The sequence below is a fragment of the Rhinichthys klamathensis genome, unplaced genomic scaffold, assembly GCF_029890125.1.
Source record: "Rhinichthys klamathensis goyatoka isolate OS25496 unplaced genomic scaffold, OSU_Roscu_1.1 h1tg000554l_1, whole genome shotgun sequence".
Taxonomy (NCBI): Eukaryota; Metazoa; Chordata; class Actinopteri; order Cypriniformes; family Leuciscidae; genus Rhinichthys; species Rhinichthys klamathensis.
The window spans coordinates 938105-957707 of record NW_026607023.1 but is presented as its reverse complement, the minus strand read 5'-3'; the positions used below and the strand labels follow the sequence as shown (position 1 = coordinate 957707).

At 38.1% G+C, this 19603-nt stretch overlaps 1 protein-coding gene across 4 annotated transcripts in view; it reads left to right on the top strand.

Annotated features, from left to right (window-relative positions):
- Positions 1–19603, top strand: part of rbm27 (RNA binding motif protein 27) — a 33906-nt gene that overhangs the window by 6948 nt on the left and 7355 nt on the right. For 2 of the 4 annotated variants that reach the window (XM_056239117.1, XM_056239115.1), the window contains exons 7-16: positions 1053–1271; positions 10025–10213; positions 11833–11979; positions 12089–12230; positions 13688–13841; positions 13976–14179; positions 14468–14587; positions 16932–17057; positions 17175–17249; positions 18469–18636. In XM_056239117.1, coding sequence (XP_056095092.1) covers positions 1053–1271; positions 10025–10213; positions 11833–11979; positions 12089–12230; positions 13688–13841; positions 13976–14179; positions 14468–14587; positions 16932–17057; positions 17175–17249; positions 18469–18636 — 1544 coding nt within the window. The remainder of the gene's footprint in view (positions 1–1052; positions 1272–10024; positions 10214–11832; positions 11980–12088; positions 12231–13687; positions 13842–13975; positions 14180–14467; positions 14588–16931; positions 17058–17174; positions 17250–18468; positions 18637–19603) is intronic. The other 2 variants (XM_056239116.1, XM_056239119.1) reach the window with 2 other exon arrangements.

Here is a 19603-nt window from a genome sequence, read left to right as displayed (position 1 = left end):
TAAATGCCACTCTCGCCAGGTTCACTCATACTTTGTTTGCAGAGCGACATAATAGATGGCACTCGTCTCTTCATGGAGGTGTAAAAATAAGTTCTTTATGACATGCAGGATTTCTTGTATAAAGATTTAAATGCAAAAGAAAAGCTGTTTTTGTCAATTTTAAGTTTTCATATAAAATATTTGTGAAATTACCATAAGAAAAGTAGCTACATGTTTAAATGTTTTGCCACTTGCTTGAGCAACTTGATATATAGATCAATATAGAAGTAATGCATTGAATAATACGTTGTTTAAATTTAGCGTTTAAACGTGAATGTCTTTGAAAGATTGTTTAACTGTACTGTGTACAAAGAGAATCGCAATGCTGACAAAACATTTTCAGCAACAACTTTTGGATTTGAAATAAAAATAATGAATAAATGTTGTTTGTGGTGTACAGCCGCGGATCAGGTGTTTACTGCAAACACATCATATGTGAAAGTATGTGTGAACCTGCACTTAGTTTGATATTTTAATACTTGAGGTCCAAATACGTTTTGCAGCCACTCTAAAATCAAAGTCAAATGATGTTCCGAAACACTGAAGCGTCTTGATATTCTCCAAGGACACAGTTTACTCTTTAGGGGGTCTGTTACTAAAGCGTCACTAATGACTGTGGTGTAGCAAACTCACCGCGTGGCCTTATGGGAACGGCTTTATGGCTGTAGAGTTTATATTTACCTCCCTGTACCTGGGGTATTTTTCACACTGGTGGGACTCGGAGAAGAACGTCCACAGGGATGACTTTGGGGTGGATGGTTAGCTCGATTTGTGTAATGATCTTAAAGAAACTGATTTGGCTTGTTGACGAGATGCGTGACTATCCATACAGCACTGTTTACATGGAGCAAACTCCACTGAAGAATGACCTCGGTAACACAACCAGAAGTTCAATCACCTTGACAAGTAGTGCCACCTCAAGGACACCTATATCATACAAGCCTCACATTTTAAACTGTCCAGAAAGACTTTTGTGATGGTGATTTTAAATTTTTTGTTCTTTTTGTTTGCAGAGAAAGGATTTTGTATACGAGGTGATCTCTGTCCGTTTGACCACGGTAATGACCCTCTGATTGTGGATGACGTCACACTTCCTACCATGATCCCGTTTCCACCACCGCCAGTCCTGCCACGGATGCCCATGCCCCCCATGACTGAACCCCCCCCTGGCATGCCCATGCCCCTCCCCCCCCATGGGCAGCCGCCGCCTCCGGGCATCTACCCCATGCCAGGTAAGTGTCCTTCGATTTCAGCATGCTAGACTAGGCTTTTCAGTTGAGTTATTAACCGAAAAACCTGGTCGATATATACATGTCAAAATCTGCTACGGGGCAATTAAATGTAACAAATCATGTAACAATGTATCGGAAAATTAAACATTTGATCAAACTTTTGATGATTGCCTTGATCTTTTAAACAACTGAGAAGATGGTGATCAAACTACATCACCTCACCTGTCAAGTTTACTGTATATATTAAATTGGACGACTACATGGACTCATCTCAAGATCACTCATTAAACAGTTTCACACAATTCTGAAAAAAATCATTCAATTCAATCATAAAAAAGTATTGAAAATATTCAAATTAGGGATGCACGATGATATCGGGACAACATCGGTATCGGCCAATAAAAGCTTAAAATGACCATCATCGGCATCGGCCGATATGAATATTTCTGCCGATGAGCCTTGCCGATAGGGTGGCGTGTTTCCTATGCGCACGTGACGACCGTGAACGAAGCATGAGCGCCAGCAACTTAAACTTCCAACTAGAGGTGTGCGTCTCACGGTTTTTGATCGTGGACGATTAAAATGTCTCCACGATCTGCTTTTGAAGAAAAATCATAGTATTGTGCATTCTATCAGTTCAATTCTGGCGCCTTCATCTCAACATACTGTACAACGCGACGTACATTCACATCACATCACATGTAAACGCAGAGGTAGAGTTACACTCACGGGACACTGCAATTCACAAAAGTTCATTGTTTGCATGTGCGTCAAAGTCTTGCTAGGTAAACATGTCATTCACGTGCTGATGCGCTGTTCTAACATCCGCTTTTCTGAGCGCGTACACGCGACGCTCACAGGAACTAAAAGCCTGTCACAGCGCCTGCATACTGGACTAATCTTTCGAGTCTTATTGCGCTGATACTGTCAAATACACACAAGGTTTACATAAACAAAGTTGGTTATGTCTAAAGTGAAAGCAAAAAGAGAAAATCTGCTTGTCAAATGCGTGTATATTAGACGCGTCGCGTTACTCGCGTGCAGTTCTTAAAGAGACAGTAATAATATTCTGCCGCTTGTCTTTAAAGAGATACTGCACCCAGAAATAAAAATTCTGTCTATCTAATGTTGTTTCAAACCTGGATTCATTTCTTTCTTGTGCTTAAATATACTATGGAAGTCACTGGAGTACAGCAACTGTTTGGTTAGCCACATTCTTCCAAATAACTTTTATAATTTCAACAGAAGAAAGAAACTTGAGAGAGTAAATGATGACAATTTAAATTTTTGGGAGAACTATCCCGTTAATGTTAATAAAACAACAAAACACAGAGGAAATCACTCACTGCTCTTGACTGAGAACATTAATAGAAGCTTTAATAAGCTTTTTTTGCACTTAAAAAAAAATACAAATATATCGATATCGGTATCGGCATCGGGCAAAATTAGTTTGAAAATATCGGCATATCGAATATCGGCCAAAATCCTATATCGTGCATCCCTAATTCAAATCAGGAATGTCAGAATCAGAATGTGTAGTTCGATCATAAAAATGTCCGTCAAAACCAACACATGTTGAGCGATGTTCACTAACTCGGTGAAGTTTGTCAATTGGATTGGCGTTTATTCTCTTTAGCTAAGATGTGAACTATGTTTGATTTTTGGGTAATTATAAACCGCGCTGTTGACTTTCTAAATGCTTTTTGCGTAGGCTAGTTCATTGCACGCACTTCCATTCGGAAATAGTACGTCTCACTTATTTCCGGTTATATTTACTTTCAACTAGGGATGCACCGAATCCAGGATTCTGTTTCGGATTCGGCCGAATATTGGGCTTTTTAACAGGGTTCGGTTTCGGCCGAACCTTAGAATTTTTTTCCACCAAACCCTAGGCTTGCACTACGCGCGCTACGTCGATGTCACGCTGCCGTTGGGGAAGTTGTTTACCTTAGGCTTGTTCAACTTGAACCGGCGCTGCACAGACCGATTGGTGAATGACATCAGAGTATATCATCAGTATGACATCAGAGCGAATAGAGAGCAGACGGCTCCTTATGCTTTTGAAATGCTCTCGCGGTACTTTGATGTCATAAACCGATCGGTCTGTACAGCGCCGGTTCAAGTTGTGTCAGGAAGAAAACAGACTCACGGAGGCGACTGGCATCTCACAACTCGCACTTTATTCCCCAATCGAACTCGTGTAACTGTCTGTCACACGTTCTACCGTCCACAGCGTTACTTAACAAAATAAGATAAAAATGAGCGTCAAACAGAAATAATTCGCATACATGGGGTGTTCGAGGCGCACGGCACATACAATACAGACTGCAGACAGTCCAATAGGGAGCACGCAGCTCTTAAAGGGGACACACCTTATTTCCACTCGTTACAGTAGGTGGACCGTTCGAATGCAGTAGGCTGTGAGAAAGTGAAAATGTAACTTTTGAGCAGAAAAAGTGTTGTTTGGCAGTAGAGCCCGACCGATATGGATTTTTGGGGGCCGATACCGATATTAGGGAGTAAAAAAAGCCCGATACCGATATATCGGCCGATATTATTTATGTGTATATTATAATTCAGTAGCAATATTATTTATGTGTATTATAGTACAGTATACCAGTCAAAAGTTTGGACACTTTCCTATTGGTGTGTACAAACTTTTGATGGGTACTTTACACAGTAGCTATAAACAGAATAAATATATTTTATAAACACGTTTTGCAATGATCACTCAAATGTGGTAATCAAACACTTGTGTGACACAGATATGTAATGGAGGCAGGGGGAATGATAGAATGAGAATTATACAGCTGAGCTGTAACCAAACTAGTTTGCATTGCATGTTATATTATATTATATTCTAAATACTGTTGCATGATCTTCACTAACGACTTTGTCTTTTAATTTAGTCATAACTTGTATAACTTAATATATAAAAAGTGTCACTGACAAAACCTTATTATCTTTTATCTTTACTCTTAATTCCTCTAATCTCTACCAGTGGAGGAAGAACTCAGATCTTTTTACTAAAGTAAAATTAATAATATCATAATGAAAACGTTTTTAATTACATATGTACAGTACTTTTATACCATTTTAAATAATTAGTAAGCAAAATGTACTAAACGTGAAACTAGGCTACTCTTAATGCAAAATGGCCCTGTATAAAGTGTTATAATTATATACATTTTTGGAATATTGCTTGATGTTGTAACGTAGCGGTTTTTTTTATCAGGCAGAATGAGCTTTAACACGGTGTCTACACGGCCGTTACTGCTCGCGTCGCAACAGCTGTTTACCCGAGACAAAGCAGAATCAGTTTACTGTCAGAGATTGCTCGCGCCACGCATTTTAATCAATGTTTCATCAACCAATCGCCTTAATAAATAAGTAGTAGGCCTAAATATAGCAGACAATATAATCAGGACTTCTCAGCTGCGCGCTTGCAATAGTCACAAGCTCACACAATACGTGACAGAGGCTTGTAGCAGAGAAATTAATTCTGTGAATTACACTGCGCAAATCACAAGTAGGCTACTACCCACCGGATGAAGAAGGGTTAGCTCTTAGTCTCCACAGGCTACATAAAATATTCATTTTATTTTATTTTATTTTATTTTTCGTGTTCGCATTTATGAGGAAAAAACAATGTTACAGACGCGACAGTTCAGCACTACGGACGTGAGCGCTCTGAAAGCGGCACTAAAATGCTTTGAAACTTTCACATACATTTTTCAAACAGAAAGCACAAAACCTTTCGTTTCAAAGTGAATTTCGTTTTGTATTAATTGTATCTTAATTTTAATCAATGTTTCATCAACCATTTGCCTGGATTTAATTTATAAGAAGTAAATATAGCAGACGATAGATAATCTCGACACGGAGGCGCCTGCGGGTGAACTGGAGCTCGTCTCATGAACCGATACTCAGCGTATAGACCTGAGAATTGAAATATATCTATATTGAAATGTCTACTTTTAAACAGAACAATTCAAAACGAAAGACAGACAGACTCATGTAATCGTATGAAATATACATTTCTCTCTGGCACGCGCTCACTGAAGATCGCGAGTCAGCATCGTCAACTTCATCTTTGGCTGACACTGACTGAAAACACTTGTTTATTAATAAACAATTAAAATGTCTCCTTGCTATATTTGTTGTATTCATAATCATTACTTTTGCCAGTTCTTGTGACAGCTTTTAGGTGCTTTATTGGCAGCGCCACCCTTACATGAATCACCGCACCCGCATTTTTAAAAATATTAATTTATCGGCCATTATAAATGCCGATACCGATAGTTAGGAAAATGCCTAAAATCGGCCGATATATCGGTCGGGCTCTAATATATATATATGTTATATTGTAGAGCTGCACGATTAATCATTAAAAGGTCGCAATCTCGATTCACACACCTACTCAATCTTATTCCTCCTAAATGACAACGATTGGCCTTAATCTATTAATCGTTTGAGTATTTTATTATTTATTATAGTCTGATCACAGCGTGACATGCGAAGTGTGTTTGCGCTGCCGCTGAGCAAGAGAGAGCAGGTACCATGTTTTATAGGTATGAGTGAGTCATTGAATCATTCATTCAAACCCATTCTTTTAAATAATTAATTCAAATGAATTAAAAGTTTTAAATAGACTGCAGCAATTAACATTTTGTCAGAATCTTGCAGCTCTATTTTAAGCACAAAAAAAAATATTCTCAATTTATCCAGAATCGTGTAGCTCTTATTATTAGAGTGATTTTAAAATCTTTAGAAGGTGAATGTAATTTATTTATTAATTTAATTATTCATTCTTTAATCAATTAATTCGTTAATTATGAATGTTAAATTATTTTCTCCTGTTTACTTTGTTTTATTAAAAATATCAATTTCAATTATATGTCTTAATGTTTGACTTAAATCTTTTTTTTTTCTTTTTTAACATTTTTCATGACCGCATTTATCCTTGGTCATGGGTTATTGATTAATAAATTAATTTATTTTAATGTTTATCAATTAACATTAAAATCTTACAACTATGCATCACAGTGTTTTCCATAAAAAATAGTCGCACCTTAAAATAAATCAAAATGGGACCAAATTTCATAGTTGAGAAATAAATATATTTCATTATATTATTATATGCATTATACAGTTGTGGTCAGGATTAGTGGCACCCCTGGTAAATATGATCAAAAATGGCTGTAAAAAATAAATCTGCATGGTTTATCCTTTTGATCTTTCATTAAAAAAATTCACAATCCTAACCTTTCATTGAAGTAAAATAATTGAAAGTGGGGTGGAAATCATATTATGAAATAAATGTTTTTCTCCAAAACACGTTGGCTACTTGATGGTGTTGAGAAATAATGTAAAATATCAGTGGATAAAATGACACATTTCCAAAATATTACAAACAGTGTAAACGTGTATGTTAGTTCCCCTCACTACACAACAAATCCTTTAGATTAAACTGTATTCAGAACTGGAATGGAAAAGAAGTATAAAGATATAAAATAAACCACATTCCTTAAAAAAGCCACGCCTAAACAAATGCATTTAAAGTGATTCTGAAACTGCCAGCATGTGGGAAATGGCCTATACCAAAAAAACTTGGGCTCATGTACCTCTTTCATTTGGCACTAATCCAAAATGTGTGCACTTTGCACATTTTGCGAGCTTGACGTTAATTGCATTATAGACCAACGCTACTTTTGCGTCATCGGAGGGTAACGCCCCTTTTTGGGGGAAAACAAACGGATTCCCCTGAGAACAGAACTCGCTCTAGATCTGCAAAGTTTCTTGATAGCAAAAATGGCACAAACATACACACTCTCTTTGCCGGCCGAGGACCGTGAGCGGTATTTAAAGAAGCTACTGGATACGGGGTTACAGAGGTGTCCCTTTGAAATGGTCGAAAACTGGATTAATGACCCCACGCAGTGGCCAAATATGGACTAATCAGACATCTCGTGGAATCTCCAAGTAAGTAGCCTATTTGTTTTTTGTCATTTACACACTCACAGTATGACAAACTAGACGACGAGGCCATGTCACTTATTTCACTTGATTTAAGCTATTGACATAGTTTTGTTGTCGACTAGCTATACTATACTGTTGAAATAGTGGCAGGCTAGGACTAAAGTGGACTTGGCTGGTTTCTGCTTGTGTCTAGAAAGTGCTAGGACTTTGAAAGTTGTAAAAAGGTTTACAGTGTACTAGTGATGTATGTCTCGAGACCGGTCTTGGTCTCGAGACCGGTCTCGAGACCACTTTTACGTGGTCTCGGTCTTGTCACGGCCTTGACGGTATTTGGTCTCGGTCTTGTCTTGGTCTCGGACCTCTCGGTCTTGTCTAGGTCTCGCTGTCTCAGACTGACATAGTGGTCAGGGGATTGAGCAATACAATACTACAATATCCACGACGATATCCACAACGGATTGAAGCGCGCGTCCGAGTGAAGACAGTGCGGTGCGCGCGAGCCACGCGAGAAAACACTGTATCCGCGCCACTGATCGCAGCGGCAACGAGCACTTTGATCACTTGATTTAAAAAACACATATCATCAGGGTGCGATTTGTGAAAAAAACAGAGGGGGGGATGTTTTGAAAGTTTTATTCATAAAAATAAATCATGAGAACATGAACTTCATCACTGCATTTGCAGGAATTGTAAAATCTTTTTTCTTATTAACTCATGAAGTAGCCTAACGCAATATGTTTTACTCTAATAGCTTATCATGTACAGTTTTTGATATATTAATATTTAGTAAAAGACATATCAGTGACATGATGGGTTTTACCTTCATTCAGGAGATTTTGGGTAACTGCACAACTGACAGATGACTTTGAGCGCACCGCCAACGGTGTGTGTGTGTGTGTGTGTAACCATAGCGACAAAAACGACCAACTTTCGGATCCTGCACTTAAGCCTATAATTTCGTTTTTAAAAATATAATTATGTATTTAAAAGTTGCAGAATGGATTCATTTGGAGACGTCGAAATCAGCAGAGATAGGCAGGCAAATGCAAAACAACATTTGACAAGTTATTGCTTAGCTTCAACACTAATGTTTTTTTTCCCCTCCGGTCTCGACTTGGTCTCGGTCTTAGTCTCGACTTGGTCTTGGTCTCGACTTGGTCTGTCTTGGTCTTGGTCTTGGTCTTGTCTTGGTCTCGATACCATCTGGTCTTGGTAGTGTCTTGGTCTCGGTTTAGGCGGTCTCGACTACAAGTCTACAGTGTACGGCAAAATATGTATAGGACCAATGTATGTATGTATGGGGCTGTCAAATTGGATGTTGTGACATTACGCTATCCTATCTAGCCTAGAAGGCTTGATCTACTGCCGTTCGTGTTGTTTCATGTAGCCCAGAGCTAGCCTGGCATGCCAGACCTACATCAGGATGTTAGGTCTGGGAACTCACCATTGACAGGGCTCAATACGAGGGGCGGGATAAACGGTTGTCTTTCAAATTCCCTCTGCACGCAATAGGATAGCGCTACAACCAACCAGAGCGTTTTCCCACCAGCGGAGCTAGTTGATAGAGTAAACTTTTGCCGTATCTGGTCGGTAAACTACGAACACATCTTCCTTTTTTAAGAATGACTTAAGTGCCGTTCATTTCCCAAAGAAAAGCTTAACTCCAAGTCCTCCAGAGTCGCGGCCAAAGCCGATTGGAAAAACCGCTGTTCGCCAGCAGCAGCAGCCATTCTTTGTTTTCAAGTAGCAGTGAACCGTCGCATCTCTGTCGTCATTATGTTAAGCCCGCCCGCCGACTACACGATGTGATTGGCCTGACTAGAGTTTGGTTTTTCCAGCTCGAAAGTCAACGGAGAGTTGCTAGACTACACTGGCTGCAAAATAATTTTTGCAGCTGCTAGGGGGAGTCTAGATTTCTAGGCTAGCCCAGAGCAGTGGTCGTCGAAAAGTCATATAGGCCTAAAGCACTATCTAGACACAAGCAGAAACCAGCCAAGTCCACTTTAGTCCTAGCCTGCCACTATTTCAACAGTAAAATCAGTTAACAGCCAAGGTGTAGCGTGCCTAGTGAGAGCTAATCACATAACGTTAGCTGCTAGCAGCTTCGTCTTTCTAACTAGTATAGCTAGTCGACAACAAAACTGTCAATAGCTTAAATCAAGTTAAATATGATCCAAGTGACATGGCCTCATCGTCTAGTTTGTCATACTGTGAGTGTGTTAACGACAAAAAAAAATAGGCTAAGTTACTTACTTGGTGATTCCACGAGATAGTGGTAGATGTCTGATTAGTCCATATTTGGCCACTGAGTGGGGTCATTAATCAAGTTTTCGACCATTTCAAAGGGACACCTCTGTAACCCCGTATCCAGTAAGTTAGCTTCTTTAAGTTGGTGCCATTTTTGCTATCAAGAAACTTTGCAGATCTAGAGCGAGTTCTGTTCTCAGAGGAATCCGTTTGTCCGTTTGCCCCAAAAGGGGGCGTTACCCATCGATGACGCAAAAGTAGCGTTGGTCTATACAAGTCGCTTGGAATACAAGACGCAGAATGTTTTAGGTAATACAAAAATTGACTTGTGTTCCAGAAAATATGGTAAATGCATTTGTTACCTGTTAATTTTTAGGAATATTATTCGTTAATTTTTTAACTCTTGGACGATAAAACTTGAGAATGACTTTATATTAACAACAACTCGGAACGATTGTCCTAAAATGCAATAATGGAAGTTAGCTGTAAATGTTAGTGTGCTTGAGTTTGCTCTTGTCTTGTTTTAGGGCCTCCTCTAATCCCAGCTACTGGGATAGACACTCCACCCCACTCCAGAACCAGAACCTCTTCCCCTTTGGCCCTGCCTGGAGTGGGACCACCTCCTCCTCCACCTCCACCACCACCACCACCACCACCTCCTTCCTCTTCTTCCTCCTCTTCTGCCTCTCTCCATCCTCAATACACTCTCTCTGAATGTAAGCCACTGCGCTTCTCTCTCCTCAGCTTGAGCAGTGGTGCTCAGAGCTTACTGTCTATGTGTGTGTTGTAAAGGGGTCATGTCAGATTTCTGATATTCCAGCTACTTGTGTTTTTCCTGTCCATCAGAAATGCATTTAAATAATTATAAGCGGCCTTTAGAGAAGAAAGTCTGACCCCTTTAAAGAAAGCAGTTGATATACTAAGCCTCTTTCCTGTCTGTTGGTGGTGGTTCTGGTCTTGTCGTGTGTACATCAGTTAGTAGGGCTGTAATGATGCATGTATTCGTACCGAACATTTTCAGTACGGGTCTTTCGGTTTGCTACGCATGCGTACAATATTGTTCACATTGATTTACTTTGTTGCGAGCAGAACTGGAAAAAAAAAACGGGACACAGAGTGAGCTGCTTGTCTTAAACATAAGACTTTTGTTTTATATTAAAGTCCCCCTGTAGTCAATAATTGTATCCCATTCCAATGTATTTATCTTTGATCTCCAAAATTACATTTTTTTTTTTAAAAATCCTTGAAAAAAAATTATTCATGCCTTAAAAATAGCTTGAATGTAACTCTACACACTTGCCTTATTTAGTATATGCGGTTTTATGAATATGCAAATGAGCCCCGCCTCCACTCACTCACTCAGCTCAGAGATCCACTCGTTGACGATCACACGTTGATCTGATTGGTTACAAGGTCGTTTGTGACGTCAGAAACGCCAGCGATTTCAAACCGTGTTTTTGAGACTGTCTTTGGTTCACTGCAGTTTTAAGATGAAAATACTGTCGACTTAAGAATTTACACATGGCTTGTCTTAAAGCATATTAAAAACACCACATAGACATATAAACAACATTTAAAAACTTGATTTTCACCAGAGATAAACCTACCCTGCTGTCAGATGCGTGTGTAATCAGCTTGAGACGTGTTTAACTCAGCGTTAATGTTTAACCTCATCTGTAAATGTTACAAATGTACACATTTCCATCTCGCATGAACGATTATCTTGACAGCAAGCGAGTCTGTTTGACTTCACAAACTCTTCCTCCAATTACAACAGCACCATAAACTGCAGTGTATTTTTCATTTTATAAGCATACCTAGTTTGTTCAGTAAACCACTAAAAACAGTTTTTTTTCTTGCTGTACCGAAAACATACAAAACCGTGACTCGGGTTATTCATTCTGAGTAATTATTTTTCAAGGTTTTAAATGCAACAAAGATTGAGTACGTTTTAAAAGAAAATACTGTTTCAGTTTTTTTTTCTACTTGAAAGTTTCATGTTTAATTCAATGTGTCACTTGCTGTTTCTTTGTAATTATTTGTGAAACTTACTACTAGCAATTTCTGAGTGAAAATGGTTTCAAAGCCAGTTTTTTCAGTGGGGGTATGTGTGTGTGTCTGAAGGCTGCAGTGACCGACTCTGACCATGTAGTTGTGCTGCTGCAGCATCTTACACACACTGCATTTTCTGAATAACACAGAGAATTTGGAGAAAGTTCTCTCAAACACATGTGGTAAATGTTTAATTTATCGAAGGGAAAGAACCTCCTGTAGTGTTTTCCCCCCCTGCACACAGTACATATGGTTTAACACGTCTTTGTTGTGTCACATACAGACAGCTATGACCCCGAGGCCTATAACCCAGAGTCCCCAGCACTGACCGGCCCAGGCAGAGCTCAGTACCGGCATTTCATCCCTCGCATCCAGACGCAGAGACCCAACCTCATCGGCCTTACCTCTGGTGATGGACAAAACTCACGAGGTATCAGATGTAAAATATCAGTTCCAAACCAATGACTATTTTGCATGAGAATTTCAAACGTATTCATCATGACAACATCAATTTAAATTTGTTTAATGTGTGTTTTTAGCAGCTAACATAGTGATTCAGACGGAGCCATCTGTCCCGAGTGTGTCGAGCAGTGAGGCGAGGTACAACTCTGAGCAGGAGAACAGGAAGAGGTGTCTGCCGTCGGCTGATGGCCCACTGGTCAAAAAACCCTGGATGGACAAGTGAGTGATGAGCCACTACTCACTGTTTCAGTTGATCTTATTTTGCAGTCTTTCAAGAAAGTATATGACCTTTATAAATTCACCACAAATGTGGTGTGTGAGAGAAACTTTAGAATTTTTATTATTCTACTTTAATTATAATTGTGTTCAATGACTGTGATGCGTTTCCACAGTGCTGCATCACCAACATCACAAATCTAGTATGAATGGTAGTGTGGATCTAGTCTGTAAATCTAGTTTTCAATCATTTTATAAAAAATAATAAAAATCCTTTCGTCTTTCTCTTTTTTGACTGCTGAATTCTCTCTACATTTGTTTTGGAAAGTCGTGGAAACGCTATCATGGATTTTGTTCTTCTGCTATTGGACCAAATGGGAATTATTATTTTTTTTTTTTTTTTTATTACAAAAACTATATTTGCTGTCGTCTCCCATTCACTGTTATTGAAGTTTACACAACTATGAGAACTTCAGAGGACCCTGGAAATGTGAAAAGGATCCAATATTGATTATGCTTATTATTACTTAGATAATTAATGTACTTTTGTCGTCTCTTATGCTCATCAAAAATACAGAAAAAAACAGTAGTATTTTAAAATATTATTAAATTTAACATAATGGTATTCTATTTTAATATACCTTAAAATATAATTTATTTCATTATTACTCCAATCTTTAGTGTCACCTGATCCTTCAGAAATCATTGTAATATTCTAATATTTATCATCAGTTGAAAACTGTTAAGCTGCTATTTTATAACTTGTATGTGTGGGTGTGTGTGTGTATATATTTGTATAACCTGTGATAGTTTTTTCAGGATTCTTTGATAAAAGAACTGCAATATACAATGTACTCTACCGTTTTTCAAAGAAACTGATCATTTTATTCGGTGTTAAATTGATAAAAAGTGATGATAAAGATTTATATTGTTGGAAAATATTTCTATTTTGAATAAATGCTGTTCTTTTTAACTTTTTATCCTGAAAAAAGTATCATAGGTTACAAAAAAATATTGTTAATACTTCATACTACTAAATCAGCATATTAGAATGATTTCTGAAGGATCATATGACTCTGGTGACTGGGTTTATGGCTGATGATAATTCAGCTTTGATTCACAGAAATAAATAATATATTAAAATAGAAACCATTTCATTACTTCAAAAATACAGAAAAAAACTGTAATATTGTGTTTTATCAAATAAATGCCGGCTTGATGAGCAGAAGAGACTACTTTCAAAAAAATAAATGTAATCAATTATGGATCATTATGCTAATTAATACATTTACCTTTAAATGTATGTATAGTTAAATGTTAATTAATAATTATTAATTTTATTTACATTATTTTTAGTGTCTATTAATTAATATTTGATATCTTGGAACACTAAGGAAACTACAATGATGCAGGTGGATGTCCTGATGGAGATGTGTAATGTGGTCTTTCCTGTTTTACAGACAAAACTTCAATAACCAGCATAAACCCATCTTCCCGAAAAAGATTTATTACGTCAACACCAAACTAGAGGTCCGCAAAATCCCCCGGGACCTCAACAACATCACCAAACTCAATGAGCACTTCAGCAAATTTGGAACCATAGTCAACATTCAGGTAAACTTTCTGTGTAGATTTGATTATGAACTACATATTTGCTATTGTTCTGTAGCACTTTTGTTACACAGGTCAACGAATGTAGTTGTAGTGATTGTGATGTAAAACTGTGTCCTGTGTTGTCGTTTCCACAGGTGGTGTTCGGGGGGGACCCAGAGGCAGCACTGATCCAGTACACAGCCAACGACGAGGCTCGGAGGGCCATCTCCAGCACTGAGGCCGTTCTCAATAACCGCTTCATCAGAGTCTACTGGCATAGAGAGCCCACATCCAGCACACAGGAGCAGGGACCCGGTCAGAACACGAACCCTGGCCAACAGCAGCCCACGACACACAAGGTCCGGTACCCACTGATGGGTTATCAGATTCAGAGAAAATTAAAACTGGAATGCACAATACATTATATTTCTATGCGATTTCATTGTGGAGAACGTTTGGAGAATGAGCTCTTGCTGCCCAGCCCTACTATTGATCGTTCTCGTTTCCCCCATAGAGAAGTTTGTGTCCGTTTTAATAGATTGTTAACTCAAAAATGCTTGGTGATATCCTTACCGTGACTGTTCATCCATGGTTCCAAACTTTGTCATTCGTTTACATACTTTGACTGAATTTTGTTGTGTGTGCAGGTCATTAAGCAGCACCCTGCAGGAGCTTACGTGCTGAATAATACCTTCCCCAAACACCAGACTGCCACGGGAATCATGGGCGGCACTGAACCCACCAGCCCGAACCAAGAGCCATCAGTGGTAAAGAAAACACTTGAATGTTTGCACACATCTGTTCAGAGAGAATATGAATGAGCAATATCACACGAGTTGGAGTGCGATATGGCTCTATGTCAGCAGGGCTGTGATTAAGCCATAGGCACAAGAGAGAGCCACATGGCACGGCTACGAGTGTGTAAATAAATCAGAAACGGCAACAGAGAGTGTCTTCAAAAACCCTGTTTTGTGCAGAACTACTTTCTTCCGCCACAGATTCAAATCTCATTGACAGTTTAATAGTTGAGCCCGAGCTTCCGTTACTAAACGTCACTTTAGAACTAGTAACGAAGGAACGTTAAGTCGCTTCATTGGAGAGTATAATGAGAGAGAGAGTAAACGAGTTCATTCTTCAGGTCAATCTTATTATGATAATAAAAAAAATTCCTCTGAGGAAAACGATATCTTAGTATCTTTTTAACAGACAAGGGGATTTCCCATGATAGCGCTAGTCAATGCATTTGCCGGTTGAATACAATGCATTTGTCTTTAGAAATAACCTTGTTTCCAACCCTGTTCAGGCCGATTTCAATATAAAAGTCTTTGCTTTGCTTGACTCGCTCATAAAGACTCTTGTCGCCATCTAATGACGTAATAATGTAACGTTCACTGAAGTAGAAATCACAATAACTAACAGACCGTTTCCCAATACCCAATACAGCATATTGTTTATATAAAATAAAATGTTATTTATTTAACAGTAATAATTAAATGAACAATAATAGCCATTATAAAAGTATGAGGTTTGTACAATAGGAAATAAACACAAGCGAAAAAATCAGTCAAAAGCACTCTATTTCTATTTAAATTAAATTTTGTACTATTACTATAGTTATAAACCTTAACTTTACCCTTAGCCAAATCGATTTGCTCTGGAACAAGATTACCTGTTTGATATACCCAAAATCAATTGATATACCCACCCGTTTGAATACCTCATATTTATCCATTGTCTACTGTATGTAAGTGTCCCTGAGGAGGAGTGGCCAAGATGAAGCTGTTCTCAGCGGATACATAAGCGCTGAACAGCCACTGACGGCCATGAGCTCACATCTCGAAAATGTCTCAACAAATTTTCAAATAGGCAAATTATATATAAATTGCATATTTGAGGTCTAAACAACCACATTCTCGCCTCAAAAAACTCAACTCAAAAAGCATTCTGTGACACAATAATATAGTAGGTTTGCTGTGAGAAATGCTGCCAGTATAGATCCAGCAGAAACTACCAGTCAAAAGTTTGGAATAATTATAGTTCTTTTAAAAATGTTAGTAAAAAAGATGTATCTTTTTCTCAACAAGACTGCATTTTTTTTGTTGATTCAGGCTTATTTGGTCAAATTGAAATTTTATAAATGAAAAGTTTAAAAGAACAGCATTTATTTGAAATCGAAATCTTTATAACATTATAAATGACTTTACTGTTACTTTTGAGCAATTTAAGGCATTCTTGCTGAACAAAAGTATTTCGTTGGAGTTTTTCACTCTTTTGCACCTCGCTTTTGCTAATTCAAAGTAAAATGCGCACGGGCATACATAACGGTGCGGAGCAGAGCGAGCGCTTTCAATTAATTTCAATGGAAGTTCGGCTTTCATAGGACTGAACTGAAACGCTCGCTCTGCTCCGATAGGTGACACACACCGTTATGAATGCCCGTGCGCATTAGCAGCAATTCGGGGCCGGCAATTGCTTGAATGGTGAATGGTCATTATTATTCTTAATGGAAAAACACAACTAAATCTTTGCAGGTTCCCTAATAACATTGGGTTTAAATCCAAAATATTGCCAAATAGGTGCTTTTACATTTCGCTTTAAAAAGCAAATCTCCCGCCATCGTCTTGTCAGTCAGCTCGCCTCACTCTCGTGATAAATGAAATCTGGCTCCTGCTGCTGATCTGTGCTGCGGCTCTTTGACTTGTTCAGTTTTTAATAGTAGTGTCTGTTCTCTGACTGACCTACATGATTTGTATTGCTATAAAAAAAAAATCTAAACGACAAGTCATGTAACCTAACACCGACTATCACAGCAAGCCTAGTTTGCACAAAAATATGAAGCAGCACAACTGTTTTCAACATTGATGGTAACAAATGTTTCTTGGGCAGTAAATCATCATTTTAGAGTGATTTCTTAAAGATCATGTGACACTGAAGACTGGGGTAATGATGCTGAAAATTCAGCTTTGATCACAGGAATAAAATACATTTTAAAATAAAACCGAAAACGGCAACAATAAATGCAGCCTTAGTGAGCATAATAGACTTCTTTCAAAAACATTTAAAAATCTTCCAAACTTTTAACTGATTGTGTGAATTTCTCTGTTAAACAAGGGTTTGACGCCATCTTCGAGTTTACCGAAGGGTCCGTTCTCACGCACGGTGTTGAAAACCGCATCAAAGTCATTAGGAAAAACGGGCAAAGCGCTGGAAGCTCAGGAGGTTCTGAAGAAGAAGCATGTGAGTATTTCCTTTCTCCTCCTCACCTCTGTAAGCTGATACAGGCAGATCCACCTACTAGGATTGCACCGTCTGTAATGTACTTATGAGTGCGCTAACATGACCTCTGACCTTCAGGAGGCGTTGAAACTGCAGCAAGACATGAGGAAGAAGAAACAAGAAATGGTTGAAAAACAGATCGAATGTCAGAAGGTATGAAAGATTACTGAAGTGAAACAAAATAATTGTGTATATATACAACTAGGTAAAAGTTTGGACATGTTTTTTATTATATTTTGATATTAGTGTAATTACTCATTTTTATGTTGACACCTATGTCATACGTCACATTCATCTCATATTTGCTGTGTACAATTAGCATTACTTGCTCTTTATTTGAAAAACATATGATTCCCAGTGTGCACAAACTTGCCAGATTACCAAGTACACTGTTGGTTACAATGTTTAGGTCCTTTTTATTTGTTTCAAACTATTTGTGAAAAATACTTTGATAGGATTGAATACAAAATCAAGAAGTATAAATATATTTTACGGATTAATTTCTATCATGCTCGAATTGTTTTTCCAAATCGTTTCCTTTTCAAATAATTGCTCCCTAATAATTGTAGTAAATATTATATGAAATGATATTCATTTCATTTCATCAATTGATAATTTTGCTGAATCTAAGGTGGTCACTAATGATTTTTTTTTTTTATAATAGGTAGATTATTTTGAGGATTAATCGAATAATCCCATTTTTTTTGTGTGTATGGTAATAAAGAATAGACCCAAGTGAACAATAGCCTTTAAAATAACTTAAAATGTAACATTTTCATAAGGCCCCATCTGTAAAACATGTTTAGCTAATTATGATGGATATTAGGAAAACCTGGCTTTCAGATATTGCAAGAGATGACAGGAAATTAACAAAATTAATAAGTAAAGTTAGTTTGACTTCCCATAGCACTTTGTTAAACAAGTCAACTATAAATTCTGTTAACTGTAAGCTACTTTGTTACAGTTATGTTATCAACCAACTTTGCATGTGGACCATTTAGCAAAAATAATAAATAAAATAACATATATTTATTTTATTGCATCGCAGCCTGTGATATTTCACAATAGCACTATGCCATATTATGATTTTTAAATGGTTTTAATATATCGTGCAGCCTTAGAAAAGGATTAATAATACAGGTCAAGGATTCTCATCCGTGGAATGCACCACTTCCGGTATTTTGCCGGTTAATTCACACGAGTAAATTGCTATCAAGGATTTTTTTTTAAACCGAGCACTTGAATTTATTCGAGGTATTGTGACAGCCCTAGAGTTATTGTCCTTGTCCTGATTCAGGAGTGTATATTAGAACTGCTAGTGGTTTCGTACATGCAGTTTAATGTAACTCTAAACCTGAACTGCCTTCTGCAGGTGCTGATAAACCGCCTGGAAAAGAACAGAGGGATGAAGCCAGAGGAGAGAGCAAACATCATGAAGACTCTTAAAGAACTGACAGAAAAGATCTCTCAGCTGAAGAATGAGATCAGCCCGACCGCACCAGCTACTGCCAACACTACACAATCAAAGTCAAAAACAGACGTAAGTGTGTTCTAGATCTATTCTTGTATAAAGCTGCAGTCCGTAACTTCTGGCGCTCTAGCGGTTAATAAACAGAACTGCATGCATCTTGCAGAAGAACATTGTAGCCAGAGCTACTTCTCTCTGTTTATGTCTTTGACAAATGACGCAGGTACTGGGCCACTGTCTAAATATACACACTTATTATAGGAGTACCGTAGTGATTCAGGATAAGACAAAAACACGGTTTGGAAAATGGATTCATGATGTACTTGCTTATTAGGTGTTCAAGCACGAAGTGCTGAAAACCTATTGTAATTGTAAGGATTTTTATTATTATTATTATTCCGCCCTAAAACGCATCGTGCAGACCAAACCGTAAGAGCTAGAGACTTGATATTTGGGATTAAGGTAGCACAGAAATCGAGGAGAGGTTGAGAGAGTATGAGCCCGATTGGCCCATAGGTGGCGCTATAGCAACAAAAACGCGAAAGTGATCATAACTCCTAGACCCTATGTCGTAGACTCAAGTGTCGTATATCATTGGAAAGCTGGACTCTTGACTTAAAAAACGTATATCTCCGATTTCATTTCCGGTATGCAAATTTTTCCGCTATTTCCGGTTTTGTCCAAAACCTACTTTTGCGAACTAGTCCCTGGTTTTTTGCCCGATCGGAACCAAACCAGTGCAGAAATGTTCTCTGGAGTCTGAATATCAATAATTATCAAAAAAAAGTTGAAATTTCGATTTCCGGTTGCTAGGGGGCGCAAAATGAACGTTGTGGGAGGAGCCTATTTTACTAAAACGTCTATAACTCAAGAAGTAAATGAGATATCTTCACCAAACTTGACACACTTGTGTATGAGGACAATTTGGGGTCACAGTAAAAAAACCGCGTCGATCTAACACTAGGTGGCGCTATAACATTAAAAAAACATAAAAGGGGGTGTGGCCACCTGACCGTTTGTCCGATTGACTTGAAAATTG